This window comes from Zea mays, chromosome 1, assembly GCF_902167145.1.
Source record: "Zea mays cultivar B73 chromosome 1, Zm-B73-REFERENCE-NAM-5.0, whole genome shotgun sequence".
NCBI lineage: Eukaryota > Viridiplantae > Streptophyta > Magnoliopsida > Poales > Poaceae > Zea > Zea mays.
In genome coordinates, this window is record NC_050096.1 from 53,028,663 (window position 1) to 53,043,372 (window position 14,710).

The 14,710-nt window shown below is 46.7% G+C and overlaps 1 protein-coding gene across 1 annotated transcript; it reads right to left on the reverse strand.

Moving 5' to 3' along the window:
* Positions 1-9,671: 9,671 nt before the first annotated feature.
* On the reverse strand, positions 9,672-13,358 carry LOC103634590 (WUSCHEL-related homeobox 6). The gene is made up of 3 exons (XM_008656954.2): positions 12,354-13,358; positions 10,898-11,073; positions 9,672-10,255 (listed from the first exon to the last, which is right to left on the reverse strand). Exons 1-3 carry the CDS (start codon positions 13,102-13,104, stop codon positions 10,238-10,240), a joined length of 945 nt encoding a protein of 314 aa, XP_008655176.1. The 5' UTR covers positions 13,105-13,358; the 3' UTR covers positions 9,672-10,237.
* Between the last annotated feature and the right edge of the window lie 1,352 nt (positions 13,359-14,710).

Consider the following 14,710-nt stretch of genomic DNA (forward strand, 5'->3'; position numbering starts at 1 on the left):
TATACTCGGTTATATATGTTAGAGGATGGAGGACCGTGAGTGGATGTACACGGGTCGCGTAAGACGTAATGATGTCACCCCAGAATGGATTAGGAAGACCGATGCTTTCGTGGAACGGGCATATGGCGAAGCTGCTAAAGGAGCTAGTCTAGTCCCTTGTCCGTGCAGCAAATGTGACAACCAGAAAAGAAAACCAAAGAAGGCCATGGTAGAACATATTTGGAAGAATGAATTTACGCCGGACTATACTCGGTGGATCTTCCATGGTGAAGCGCATCGCACGAGAGAGGAGGTGGTGAGACAACGCGTCGAGGATTACGATGCTGATGCCGGGGTAGCGGACATGTTGAACGACTATCACGAGGCACAGTTCGCCGAAGGACGTATGGAGGACGAGCCAGAGGCGATCGCAAAGGCATTCTACGACATGTTTGACGCGGCACAGAAACCCCTTCACGACAAGACAAAGGTTTCTCAACTGGATGCCATTGGGCGTATAATGGCGTTCAAGTCGCAGTATAACATGAGTCGAGACGCCTTCGATGGTTTGTTGACAGTTATTGGTAGCCTGCTTCCGGAGGATCACGTTCTGCCAAAGAGCATGTACGAGGCACAGAAACTTCTTCGTGCACTCAAGATGACGTATGAGCATATACATGCTTGTCCGAAGGGCTGCGTCCTATTTAGGAAAGAACACACTGAGGCAAAGTACTGTCCGAAGTGTAAATCGTCTAGGTTCATGGAGGTAGACTCTGGTGATGGACAGAAGAGGCAGCTTGACATCCCCATGACAATCCTACGCCACCTTCCGTTCATACCAAGGATCCAGCGTCTATACATGACAGAGGAATCCGCGAAACAGATGACATGGCACAAAAAAGGCAAACGATACAATCCTGACAAGATGGTTCACGCATCCGATGGTGAAGCATGGACCCACTTTGATGCCATTCACCATGAGAAAGCCAAAGAGGCTCGTAATGTTCGTGTTGCGCTGGCCACAGATGAGTTCAATCCCTATGGAATGACCGCTGCCCCATACACATGTTGGCCCGTGTTCGTTATCCCCATCAATCTCCCCCCCGGCGTATGCTTTCAAAGACAGAACATATTCGTGTCGTTGATAATTCCTGGTCACCCGGGGAATAAAATGGGCGTGTACATGGAGCCTTTGATTGATGAATTGGTCCGTGCTTGGGAGGAAGGGGTATGGACGTACGACCGAGCTACGAAGACAAACTTCAAAATGCATGTTTGGTACCAGTACTCCATGCATGACTTTCCGGCGTATGGGCTATTTTGCGCCTGGTGTGTTCACGGTAAGTTCCTATGCCCAGTTTGCAAGGAAGCTCTTAGGTTCATTTGGTTGAAGAAGGGTGGCAAATATTCGTCATTCGATAAACATCGACAATTTCTCCCTCCTGACCATGCATTCCGACTAGACATCAAGAACTTTACGAAAGGTGTCGTGGTGACAGACGGCCCACCTGCAATGATGACTGGCGCCGAAGTTCGCCAACAGATAGATGGTCTCGTGGCCAACCCAAAAGGTGGTTTTGTGGGATATGGTGAGCAACATATGTGGACACATAATTCGGGCTTGACTCGGCTCCCCTATTATGATGACCTGCTCCTTCCACACAACATTGACGTGATGCACACTGAAAAGAATGTCGCCGAGGCACTTTGGGCAACAATTATGGAGATTCCTGATAAGTCAAAGGATAACGTAAAGGCAAGAGTGGATCTGGCAGAGTTATGTGATAGACCAAACCAAGAGATGAAGCCACCTAGTGGTGGAAAGACATGGAGAAGGCCTAAGGCCGATTTCGTCCTGAGCAGGGCCCAGAGGAAGGAAGTACTACAGTGGATCAAGATGTTAATGTTCCCTGATGGGTATGCAGCTAACCTTAGTAGGGGGGTGAACTTATCTACTCTGCGAGTCTTAGGGATGAAGAGTCATGACTTCCACATATGGATTGAACTAATTCTTCCGGCGATGGTTCGAGGCTATGTCCCTGAGCATGTCTGGCTAGCGCTTGCAGAGTTGAGCTATTTCTTCCGCCAGCTTTGTGCAAAAGAGTTAGCTCGGACCATGATTGCAGACTTGGAAAGGATGGCACCCGTGTTACTGTGTAAGCTGGAGAAGATCTTTCCACCCGGCTTCTTCAATCCGATGCAGCATTTGATTCTTCATCTCCCGTATGAGGCACGAATGGGGGGGGCCCGTGCAAGGACGTTGGTGCTATCCAATCGAGAGATGTCTAAAGACTATCCGAAAGAAATGTAGAAATAAATGCAAAATCGAGGCTTCCATTGCAGAGGCATACATACTGGAGGAGGTGTCAAACTTCACAACAACTTACTATGGTGACAAACTGCCGAGCGTGCATAATCCACCCCCTCGTTACAATGATGGCGGCAATGAATCGAACCTCAGCATTTTTCGAGGGCAACTCAGAAGCGCGAGTGGTTCGACCACCAAGACCCTGAGACATGAAGAGTGGCGCCATATCATGCTATATGTATTGACCAACCTTGAAGAGGTGACGCCATACATGGAGCAATTTCTTCATGAATTCTGGCGTCGATCAAGGGACCCAACTCCACAGGAATATGATACCCTTCTTAGAAAGGGTGCGGGAAATGGATTGCCCGATTTCATTTCCTGGTTTAAACATAAGGTATGTGCTTAGTTTGTCATTTCAAGTTGCTCTTACGTGCGAATAATATAACAATCTAGCGTGTTTGAACTTGCAGGGCCAAAGAGAGCCGTCTATGAGTGCCGAGTTGAGACAAGTAGCCAATGGCTTTGCCTATAGGGTCAGGAAATTTTCTGTGTATGACGTCAATGGATACCGTTTTCGCACAACAAGCTACGACCAAAGTCGGCCCAATCAAAAAACCACGTGTTCTGGAGTCTTTACGCCCGGGCTTGACGAGGTTGAGTATTATGGAAGAATTGAATAAATATATGAACTCAATTTTTATGGTTCCAAACCTCTTACTCTAGTGATATTCAAATGTCATTGGTTTGACCCCGAAGTTACGAGACAGACACATTCTAATCTTGGGCTAGTCGAAATTCGACAGGATTCCACCTTACCAGGAGACGATGTCTATATTGTGGCCCAACAGGCCACACAAGTGTATTATCTTCCATATGCGTGCCAAACGAAACAACATCTTAAGGGTTGGGATGTTGTGTATAAGGTATCACCGCACGCTAAATTACCTATTCCAAACGATGAAGATTATAACTTAGACCCAGACACATATGACGGAGAGTTCTTCCAAGAAGATGGGCTCGAAGGGCAATTTGAGATAGACTTAACCGACGCGATCGGAATGGAAGTAGATATTGAAATGGTTGTTGATCAGGAGGATGATGAGGTGCAAAATGAGAATGACTTAGAAATGCTTGAAGGCAATGCCAATGACGAAATTGCGCCTTCAGATGGTGTTGACTATGAAATGGTTGATAGTGATGATGACACTTATGATCCGGCTAACCCGGACACATATGAAGATGATTTTTAATCGATGTAATGCTATATTTCATTTATTTTGCATATGTTTCTAAATACATATTTTTTATCTGTGCTTAATTGTTTACTCTTAATTGTAGGTTGTTGGACAAAGATGGTGGGCGGTGGGACGAGGACGAGGAGGGGGAGGGGGAGGGGGAGGAGGAGCACCCGTAGGACGGAGGAGGAGGCGCAGCAGGACGACGCCGTACAGCAGCAGGTGGAGCAGCAAGCCGCTGTCGATGCAGCACAGCAGGACGACGACGATGCGGCGCAGCAGGACGACGACGACGACGCTGCTCAGCAGGACGTCTCAGGTTCTGGCTCCTCAGGTTCGAGGAGTATCTACCTGCGAGGTCCCGCGAGTCTCCCTAAGCGACCCATACTTCGTGACAGACGTCCGCTGATACGACCCGATGGAGAGAGGTAGGTAACTTTAGATGTTGTTGGTGCTTTTTCATATTATATGTTCAAATTAATAATAGAAACTAATACTTCATCTTAATCACTTGGACATGTCTTGGATGGTTTTGGAGACTGCAGGGGGTCACGGCCGCAACCCTAATGGCATCCTCGGCCTTCTATGCCGGGAACACTTCCCTGGACTTGTCGAGTACGCCGGAGTGACGAGCCCAGCATACACCTTCGACCACTACGCCGTCGCCCCCGATGCAGTAGATCGGGACGACAGACAATTCAACAACAAGGCGGAGCGGGTGAAGCAAGAGCTGTGGGTAAGTCTTCCTCGCACTATATTGTTTAATAAGTCGCATTTGTTGCATATTCTTGAAATAATGTATGGATACATCGTCTTTGTATGTAGGATTTCTTCAGGTGCGATGCTGGATACGAGGCCAGGGCGGATGTGGTGTCTACGACGTGCTGTAAGAAGCTCGTCGTGGACATGCACTACGAGGCGCGCATCCAGGCCATCGTCACTTACCACGGCTCCGTCCTTGGGGAGAAGGTGAATAAGAAGGACGCCTGAACCATGTCGTTGACTCCGGACCAGTACTTGCAGGTAAATACAAAACTTTATTATTGGTACTAAATATGCTTATTTTTATCTTCTGATATGCGATGTACTTATATTTTTTAGTTGATTCCTCATTGGTGCACCGCGCATCCTGAGTGCTGGGAGCAGATGGTGCAGAGGTGGTGCTCGGCTGAGTGGGATGAGGCGCACAACGCTAGCCGGGAACGGCGTTTGCTGATGCAAGGTCCCTCCCACCATCAAGGCAGCCGCAGCCTGGGCAAATACGCGGAAGCATGGGTACGCGCTCTTTTTTATTTAGGTATATAACTTTCGATTAGACATGATTTCTAACCATCTCGTTGGTTTTCTCGCAGTCGGCGGCACATGGTGGCGCGCCTTGCTCCACGTTCTCGGCATATGCTATGGCCCACAAGGGGAAGGCGACGTCCGACGTCACCTACAACCCGGATGATGGGCCCGAGGCGTACACCAACCCCGCCATCCACAGCCGACTCAGTGAGTACACCGCCATGGCCAAGGAGGTCCATGGGCCAGATTACGATCCGAGGACCGAGGACATCAACGGAGATGTCCTCATGAGGGTCGGAGGAGGCAAGAGGCATGGGCGGTACCGGATTGCTGACGGGGCAATCGACTCGTCCTCCACTCCCACTCTCTCTCAGGTGCGAGCAAGGAGCACGAGCGCGAGCCCAGCCATACGACCTCGGCAGGACAGCTCACAACATCATATCCAGCAACTCCAGGTTATTCCTTATCTATTCATCGTTCATTGATTATTATATATCTTCTCTTTGCATTATCGTAACATTAGGGCAAAATATTACAGACTCAGCTAGATGATGAGAGGAGGCAACGTGAGGAGCTGGAGAAGAGGATGGCGGAGATGTTCGCGTACATGCAGAGCCTTGGCGCCGCACAGGGTCATGCTCCACCACCTCCGTTGTTCCCTGCAACTGACCCTGCAGAGTTCACTACTCCTGTGAGTATCAAAATTTTAGTACTGCATGATATATATTCATATGTTCTCACACATACAATCTCTTCTCTGTGCAGGGTCAATCGGCGGCGTCGAACAACCCTCATGCTTTGTCCAGCCCTTCGCCGAACCAGTCCAGATGCCCACCTCGTTGATGATCCAGACTTGGTCTTGTGAGTGTTGGTGATGTTTGGCTAGACTTGGTCTTGTGAGATACTTGGTGATGTTAGTGATGATCCAGACTTATATCTGTTTTGTGATGATCCTGACTTATATTTGTGAGACTTATATTAGTGAGACTTTGTGATATATATGGTGTTGATGATAAATGTGTTCATTCTGTGATGCGATTGATATATAATGTGATGTGAATGATATATATCTTTTGTTTGTTTGGATGGAACAGCAAAAACAAATAAAAAGGGACATCCTGGTCACTTTGCCGAGTGTAACACTCGGCAAAGGGTCGCTTTGCCGAGTGCTATGACCATGGCACTCGACAAAGAAGGAAACCTAGGAATCGGTAAAGCCATCTTTGCCGAGTGCTGACCATGGCACTCGGCAAAGAAGGAAACCTGGGAACCGGCAAAGCCATCTTTGTCGAGTGTTGTTGCCAAGGCACTCGGCAAAGGGACTGGCAAAGGGCCCACTGAAGGACTCTTTGCCGAGTGCCGATCCACTAGACACTCGGCAAAGAGTCCTCCTTTGCCGAGTGCCTACGAGAGCTCTCGGCACAGGGACTGGCGGTGGGGCCCGCTGGACCCGTCTTTGCCGAGGGCCATGATAGCAGGCACTCGGCAAAATTGGCCTCTTTGCCGAGTGCCAAAGAAGACACTCGGCAAAGGATCCGTCACCGTCACTTGGCGCCGTGACGGTGACTTTTCTTTGCCGAGTGTCAAATGGCACTCGGCAAATTCTTTGCTGAGTGCCCGACATAAAGTACTCGGCAAAGAGACCGCTGCCGATGTACAGTTCGCCGAGTGTTCTTTGCCGAGTGTTACACTCGGCAAAGCCTTTGCCGAGTGTAAATTAGCCTTTGCCGAGTGTCTGAGACACACGGCAAAGGAGCCGTGTCCGGTAGTGCATGTTTAAAGTCGACTAAACAATTAAATAAAAATTGTTGGTCAAAGTTTTAGAAAGAAAAGGTTAACGTTACCATAAACAAACATGTCAGCTTTAAAGTTGTTTTCATCACGGGTAGATTAGTGTTGACCTTTTGACTTTACTTAACTAAAATAATTACATGAATATTGTGGGTCCAAGTTTATTTTAGAAAAAAGTTAATAATGGATGCCATTTTTGTTTCAGCTTTTTTTCAGTTTTTGTCACCAAAAGCTGCCACGGACTGTCAAACGTTTAACTTTTCAGCTGGCTTCTACAAAATTCGATTTTAGTAAAACTCATACAAAATCAACATAAACACATAATTAGTTGAGTCGTTTCAATAGTAGGAATCCATCACTTTCTAGATCCTGAGCTCTATGGACATCGTTATCTTACTCCACACGTAATACCAACAAAATTCTCTATACAGACAGATTATATCCAAATAAAGCCAGATTCTCTGGTCTAGTTGGAAAAAAGCTGAACCAAGTCAATAGTTGAGGAAGAATTACTCGAGTACGCGAGTATCGCCGCTGGATGCGCAAATTGTGCGTTGGCCACTAGCTGTTCTCCACGTTGATTAGGCAGGGTCGAAGGAAGAACTTGCGACGACAGCTGGCGATGGAGGCTGTGCAATGTGCATGGACACTTCGGCCAAGAGCCCAAGAAGAACGCACTCACTCTCACTGCTGGTCTTCAGTTCAACGCGGCAGGCCGGGTGAAGAATATATATGTAGTCTTAAACAATTTGACCCGGTGTGCTGTGCAGCTAGCGGATTCCTTTGCCTCGAGGCCCTCGACGAGCGACGCCAAACTCGGTTCGGCGAGGCGGTGGCGAAGGAATCAACGCGCGGAGCGCCGGAGGAGGGGGACGTGCCGGGACAGGACACCGCCCGACCGACATGTTTCTTTACCCGCCGCGTTGTCACGCACGGACAACTGGATCACCACCACGCACCCTCTGCCTTGCTCTCTCGCGCCCAGATCGAGAGACTTCCGAATACTCCAGCGTACGTGAAGAGCCTGCAGCCCTGATGAAACGAAATACCAACAAGGGTACATACATACATACGCTGGACCGGCAGCATGCAGATTGTACGTTTGTACAGGATCCAAGGCTCTCCAAGGCAAGCCTCGATGCAAAATGGCGAGGGATCGATCGACGTGCTTTCCTCGCGGATAGGCTACATGGGGCGGTGGATCGAGGGGCAGGTGCCGCCTGCCGGCGCCGGAGCACGCCGGCGTCAGCAGCGCTTGACACGTCCGCTCGGGTACAGCTAGGCAAGCCGTGTCCAGGAACCTCTGCACGAGCGCGAGAATAATCATCGTTCTTTGCACTGCTTTATTTGCTGCGATGCAAGCAAAATGTCCATTCAGTTCAATGCATCCTTCGCTAGCTGTTTTTATATGGCGGCGTTAGGCATATGCATGCAGCATGCATATGTCTGGTATGGTGTGTACGAGATTTCTTTTTTTTTGTTTGGTTAATTTCCTCGTCATGGGACGACGAATCGGCCGTGTGTAGGTACGAGATAGTATTTGTCTGCTGCATGCCTACATGCATGTGGGATCATGTGCAATAGGCAATTAGGCATGTGCTTGGTGCTACACTTCGACGACACCAACAAGCCGAGCGATTTTAATAAACAGCGGTGGCCGGCGTAGCTTCGTAGAAACTGGAAATTAAATCCCTGTGTTTGTTTTTTTGTTTTTTTATAGGATACTGGTTTATACGTAAGGTGCAAATACGTACGCTAATTGCTTGCTCTAGGTTCGACGACTCAATGTGCACCAAAATCCAAGGAGTATTCGGGAGGAACGACCAAGTTTCCGTCGAGCAAGTCCACAAAGTGGGACGAGTACGTCTTCGCCGAATAAATCTACGAGGAGGAGAGAACGACCAAAGTTTCCGCCAAACGGACTTGCAGGAAGGAACCTAGACCGACGCCGCTGGCCCACGTCGACCGCGATAAGACATGTCATCACCAAATCACGTCGATACCATACGTATAGTACCAAAAGTCGTAGAGACCTTAGGATCGAAGTCTCTACAGTGACCCATACACCAGAAAGGACATGACAATATCCCATATCGGGTGTATACCTACGCATAATGAAAAGTGACACAAGGGTATGACAGAAGATTAAGCTATACTGAACACGATCATGGACCTCACCATAAGTCCACTTTGTGGGACCCGCCAGGTACCGGTACCAAAATGTTGACATCGACCAACTTACATGGATCTGTATGGAGAACGGAGGGGCAGATGCCATATCGGGGATACAACAAGACACACCCCTACGGACGACACCAGGAGGGCTAGAGCAACCTAGGGGCAACAAGTAAGGACCCCTGAGTAGAATACAATTTCTGACTATAAAAGCCACCTTTGATCTATAAAAGGGCAGGACAACCTTCTTTCTCGACACAAGCACACTTACTCTAACACGCTCCTGAACAATACATCGATCAACACTACATTGGACTAGGGCCACGGTCTAAACCAGTTTAATCCCTTGTGCCTCAACTCCTTAGCTCGGACTCGGATCCTCGTGATTCACCATTTGAAGTGACTCCGTGCTTCCACCCCCAGCGTACACAAATCTACTGTTCCTCAGGTTTTCGAAACCACGAAACCTCTCCTTCCTAAAACACAAAGTATGTAACCAGTAGAAACAGGCTTTAACCCTAGGCTCCACTCTAGCCAGACTAATATGCTGAATACAATATCTATACTTTACTAGCGCATTGAAGTAACTAACTTTATGATAAAATAAAGTCTTACAAAAGACTAATCTACCCCTAACTAATTAGTTTGTTCTATCTTTAATTTGCTTAATTTTCTAGTAGCGAGGCAGACTATATGAATGCATACATGGATGTGGTTTAAAAGACGGGTTGAGCATTATATACAAAATACTTCGTAATTTAGAACAAAATTTAAACCTTTAATACTTTTGTATGTCAGAATTACGAAGGATTCAATACATTATATGCAGAACGAAGGAAGGATTTAACATATTCTCCGTATACTTTAAAATCCACACAAACGACAAAAGGGCGTAGAAACAAGATCATATTTTAGAGCTCCATTTGGCCTTACATGAGGACAGACATTCCATGCACGGTCCAGCCGACATATATAGACGGCATACAACATTACACAGTTACAAATTAAATCATTACAAAGGTGCGCGCAACCGTCTAGCTAAGATGAATATATATGTAGCTCACACTGTCGTCAAGGAGATTCTTCCTGCATGCATGCATGCATTAACATGCGTATCCTTGTAAATAAAATGGTGCTTGGGAGAAAGGCATCCATTGTAATTCATATAATCCAATCGAAAAACTGAACCGCCCACATACGCTGTCTTATGTTTTAAGGGCATAAATATTATATATATAGTTACTTTCTTGAGGTGCAATATATGTATATTTTCTTGGTGCTAGCTAACTTTTCTTCTCGATTATATATATGGATGATGGACAGATATATATCAGTTGCATGCAAATGACCCATCTTGGTTGATCGTGATTCGTGAGCTGCATCCCATCTGAACCGATGAATATCGAGTAGCTAGAGACCGGCCGTAGACTGCGCTACAATCTAGCTACTTGCGGCAGTTTTAAGTTGGCCTTGCTACCTGTGTGGATAAGAGCAAAACAGTTGTTGTAATAACTTGTTAGCTATATATATATATATATATGTACACATGAGCAATCATATACTTCATCCATTTTGAAATTATAGGTACGTCTAGACATTTTTCAAAACACATATTGTTTGCAAGAGCAAAACAATCGTTCTAACTTTTCTAAATACATAGCTAGTTGTTATGCACATAGCTATACAGTCTATCTATATAGTGTAAGTCTAATTGTATAGTAAAAGCTATGCATCTAGAAAAACCAAAATGTATAATAATTTAAAATGGGTGAAGCAGATAACAAAAGCTACATATCTAAAAAAAAGAAAAAAAAACACAATTAACATTTTGGAAGGGGCAAACTATATAGCAAGGGAGAAACAAAATAAACAATGGTTACTAGTTAGTAATGGTAAATGCATTATTGCAACTGACCACACAGATACATATACTAGTATATGTATGCATGTTGTATGTGTAATAATATATACCACGCTTAACGTGTACTCCAATGTTCCAAATTTTGCAAGTAGTTTTGGTGTTTTTTAATTATATTTAGATACATAAAAAGGCTATGTATTTAGAAAAAGAGACCTACGATTTAGAACGGAGTAAGCAGGTGATATGGGAGATTATTACCAAGAAATAGCTTTCACCCAACTGCAAGGTCTGCGTTAGAATTCCGTAGTCGTTGACTGGGAGGATGACCCCGGTGGAATGGACGAGCATCACGTCCTGGCCGAACATGGCTCGCAAGTCTATTGGGCCCCTGGGAACCTCCATTGGGACTCCATTGATGAACACCGTGATCGTCGCTGGAATTAGAAGGCAACCAGCCAATCAATCCGCACAGCTAGCCAGTTAGTTCAGAATCCACTCAAAATTAAATTAAATTGCGGCATCTCTTATTAGAATTATGTCTAGCTGCTGCCAACCGACGACAGAATTAACAAATGGATGCGGAGTTCTGAATTTGAGAAGATTACGAATTAATGAAATTTATAGTCGTTGCTATATAGTACTATAGTACTCCTTAGGTCGGTCTTCATTCTCACGTTTTGGGTCTAGGTTTTTTCTCCAAACTAGCTTAGCATGCATGAAAATATGATCAGTAGTAGTTGCATGCATGCTTGCATTACAGCCCCATTATTAGCGTTGTTCAGCGTTCCTTTGCTTAACATGTGCTAGCATGGGCGAAGCTAGATAGACCCAGGGAAAATTTGAAATTTCAGTGATTAGTATTTCATTTTCATCTCTTGAGCACCACCTAAATCCATTCATGTACGCTCAATGGCACCAGGATATTCACAGCTCTAGCTTCGCCACTGCCTGCTAGCTAGCTAGAGGTAATACCTAACTTTTGTTAGTTGATGACACTAAATAACCCAATTACTATTTCAAAAGCATATGTAAATAATTGAAGTTCTTGTTAACGTACTAGCTAGGTAGGTAGGTATCAAATACATGGTTGAATGGTACTACTCAAAAGTTTCAGATCCATGCATGGTCGCATGGAGGGAGGGTTAAGTAGACCAAAAGGCAAAAACGAGAAAGTGGTCAGTTTTAACAAACGGATGCATATTATGTTCAGTACATGAGTGTTAATATTCAGTCCTAACGACATGTTACACTTTGAAAATTGTTTCATCCCTCCCAATAATCACGATGTTTAATTAAATTTCTACAAACAGTCACGTATGAATGGATATACATGATGGCAGGAGTGAGGACAGCATATGTATCATGTGGTGTGATCTTATGGACGACCGCTACATGGGAGGTAACCGAACAATACTTGAAGAACTAAAGAACAAGAACCGACGCAATTAATTAATGAAAGGAAGACCCAAAATAAAGCATGCGAGCCCAAAAGAACCAAGCTAGATCTCCTCGAATTCTGCATCAATTCCCTGCTACTTCGTCAACGAAAATACACGGACAAAATTGTAGTGGCGAGAACCAACGTTTTGACGTTTTCCATCAAAATCGTGTGGAGAAACACATGCATGAAATAGACGAAAGCCACCGATCCAAAAATTCGAAGACGAAACACGCAACAATTAAGCAAGATTAGTGTTCGGTAGTGTGTACTCACCTGCAGGTGATTCGCATGAGTAATACTGCTGGTGGTGTGCGTTGGAGCTCGGTGCCACAGAGGCCGAGGCGACGGTGCTCGCCGCCGCGAACCCCATCTGGCGGGAGATGGCGAAGAGATCGTCGCTGCCGCCACTGCTGTCCACGTCCCCCATCAGCCCTGTCGCCAGCGGCGACGAAGCGCCACACGACGCCTGGAAGTACCCACCGCCGCCGGTGCCGGGCACCCCGGCGGCTCCGAGCGCGAACAGCCCAAGAGAGGAGCCGCCAGTGCTTCCCGACGACGAGGAGGAGCTCGCCTGCTGCTCATACTGGCAGGCGGCGGTCCCGCCCATGGCCAAAGGATATTGTAGAGCGCCAGAAGGAAGGCCGACGGTTGCGCTAGCCGCGGGAGAGCTGTTGTTGGACGCGGAGGATGCCGCCGCCGCCGCCGCCGCCGCTGCGGCGGCCTGCATCTGGCGCTGGCGGCGGCGCGAGCGGGAGCGGCGGTTCTGGAACCAGTAGAAGACGTTGGCGTCCCCGACGGCGCCGAAGCGCTCGAGCAGCTTGCGGATGCGGACGGTTTCATCCTTGGGCGGGTTGACCATGCCGCTGTTGAAGATGGACTCGAGGATCAGTATCTGCTCCGGCTTCGGCGTCCACCGCGACCGCGCCGGCTCCCCGGTGCCCCGGCCTCCGCTACCGCCGCTTCCCCGCTCCTCGGGGCTGCCGCCCGACGACTGCCCGTCCGGGCTGTTGCTGCCCCCCTCCATCGATCGATCGAACTGCTAGCTGGTTAGGTGAAGAAGAACGTTGGTTCAGATTGGAATCTTTGGTTCTTGGATGGTTGTGTGTGCGCGCGACACACGATCGAGTAGTAGCGCGCACACACACACACTACGTACGTGTGAGAGGTGGGAGGGGCAGTAGATTCGGTGCTTCGACTTGGAGAGGATCGAGAGAGAAGTGGCTAGCTTGAGGAAGAGAGGCACCCGGTTTAGGAGACAGCCACGCTTGCACACTCATGCCTTTGTTGTGTGGTTGTACTTATAGGAGGGGCGGGGCCGGGCTACTAGACGATACTGAGCCATAGCTATCTTTTACTCTACTGGAGAGTGGTAAAAAAATTGTTTTTTTACTGCAAGCTTATCATTGTACGTAAAAGGGAAAACAAGTTCCATGTTGGTTAGGAGAACCGGAGGAGGAGCAAAGCGCTTTTCTATATAGTGCTGCTTATTAGGTGCTAGTTAACCAGCTTATTAAAGAATTTTAATTTCTCCACTAGCTAGTCTGATGATTGACGCCCAGTAATTGAACTCGGCACATATATTTATTACTAATATTAAAAGTACCGAGGAACATTTGACATTCCCTTGTTCTTTATCTCAGGAGAGATCACTGGAGGACGACACTTTGGGGAGGTGAATGATTATGTACTAAGAACATTCCATGTGAAGCTTTCCTGATGTTTGATCGCTATGGAAATTCCTTTCTACTTTTGCAAGGGTACAAACTGGTGGAGAACCCACTGCTGGCGTGTCTCCAGATATATGTATATATATATATATATTCACCAGAAGCTAGGTCACATCTCATATGGCAAGGATTTAGCTTGCTTGTTGAAGGAATTTTAGTGCTTATACATTGTGCTCTTCTTGGCTAGGAGTACTTGTGAGGTGTTAGGCCTTAGTTTAGGAGAAAACCCAGGAGAGAGTAGGTAGCATGATGACTAAGATGCCCACTGATTACTATCGGTGGGTTTTATGGGTGCAGTGCAGTGTGCAGTGTTTCTAGTGATAGCAACATTGTCTGGACGGCGTAATAATGGCCCAAGAAAGAAAAAAGAATCTTTACCTGCAGGTTCTTCGTATCTAACCCTCATCTCTGTAGCTATACTTCTATTTAACAACCCTCATATAATAAGCTTGCAGCTCATATTTTATTATTAGACGCAAAATTTGTTTGCGCGTGATTGCCTAGCTTTGATTCATCTGTGTTAGCTAGCCTGTGACTCATCTCCTCCGATCCTCAGCCGTGTTACTGGGCTCTCCCTGGCATGACAAAAGTTGCATTTTGTTATACATATGCTTGCAAGAGACGCTGCAACAGATAACCGAAACGACGTCGTCTTTTGCCTTAAATATTTTATTATTTCGCACAAATATATTTGCACGCTGCACTTGATTACTTTTTGCAGCTAACGTCCATATGGAATGACGGATTAGGTTCCTCTCCAATCAAATGGTGAGTTGCATCGATCAACATCACATAAAGAGCCCGGCTCGCGTGGCCATCATATCACGCGCGCGCCCAATACGTAAACAAATAAGAACAGACATCCGTGATTTCAACTCTCGTTCAACCATGAAAGAGAAGCAC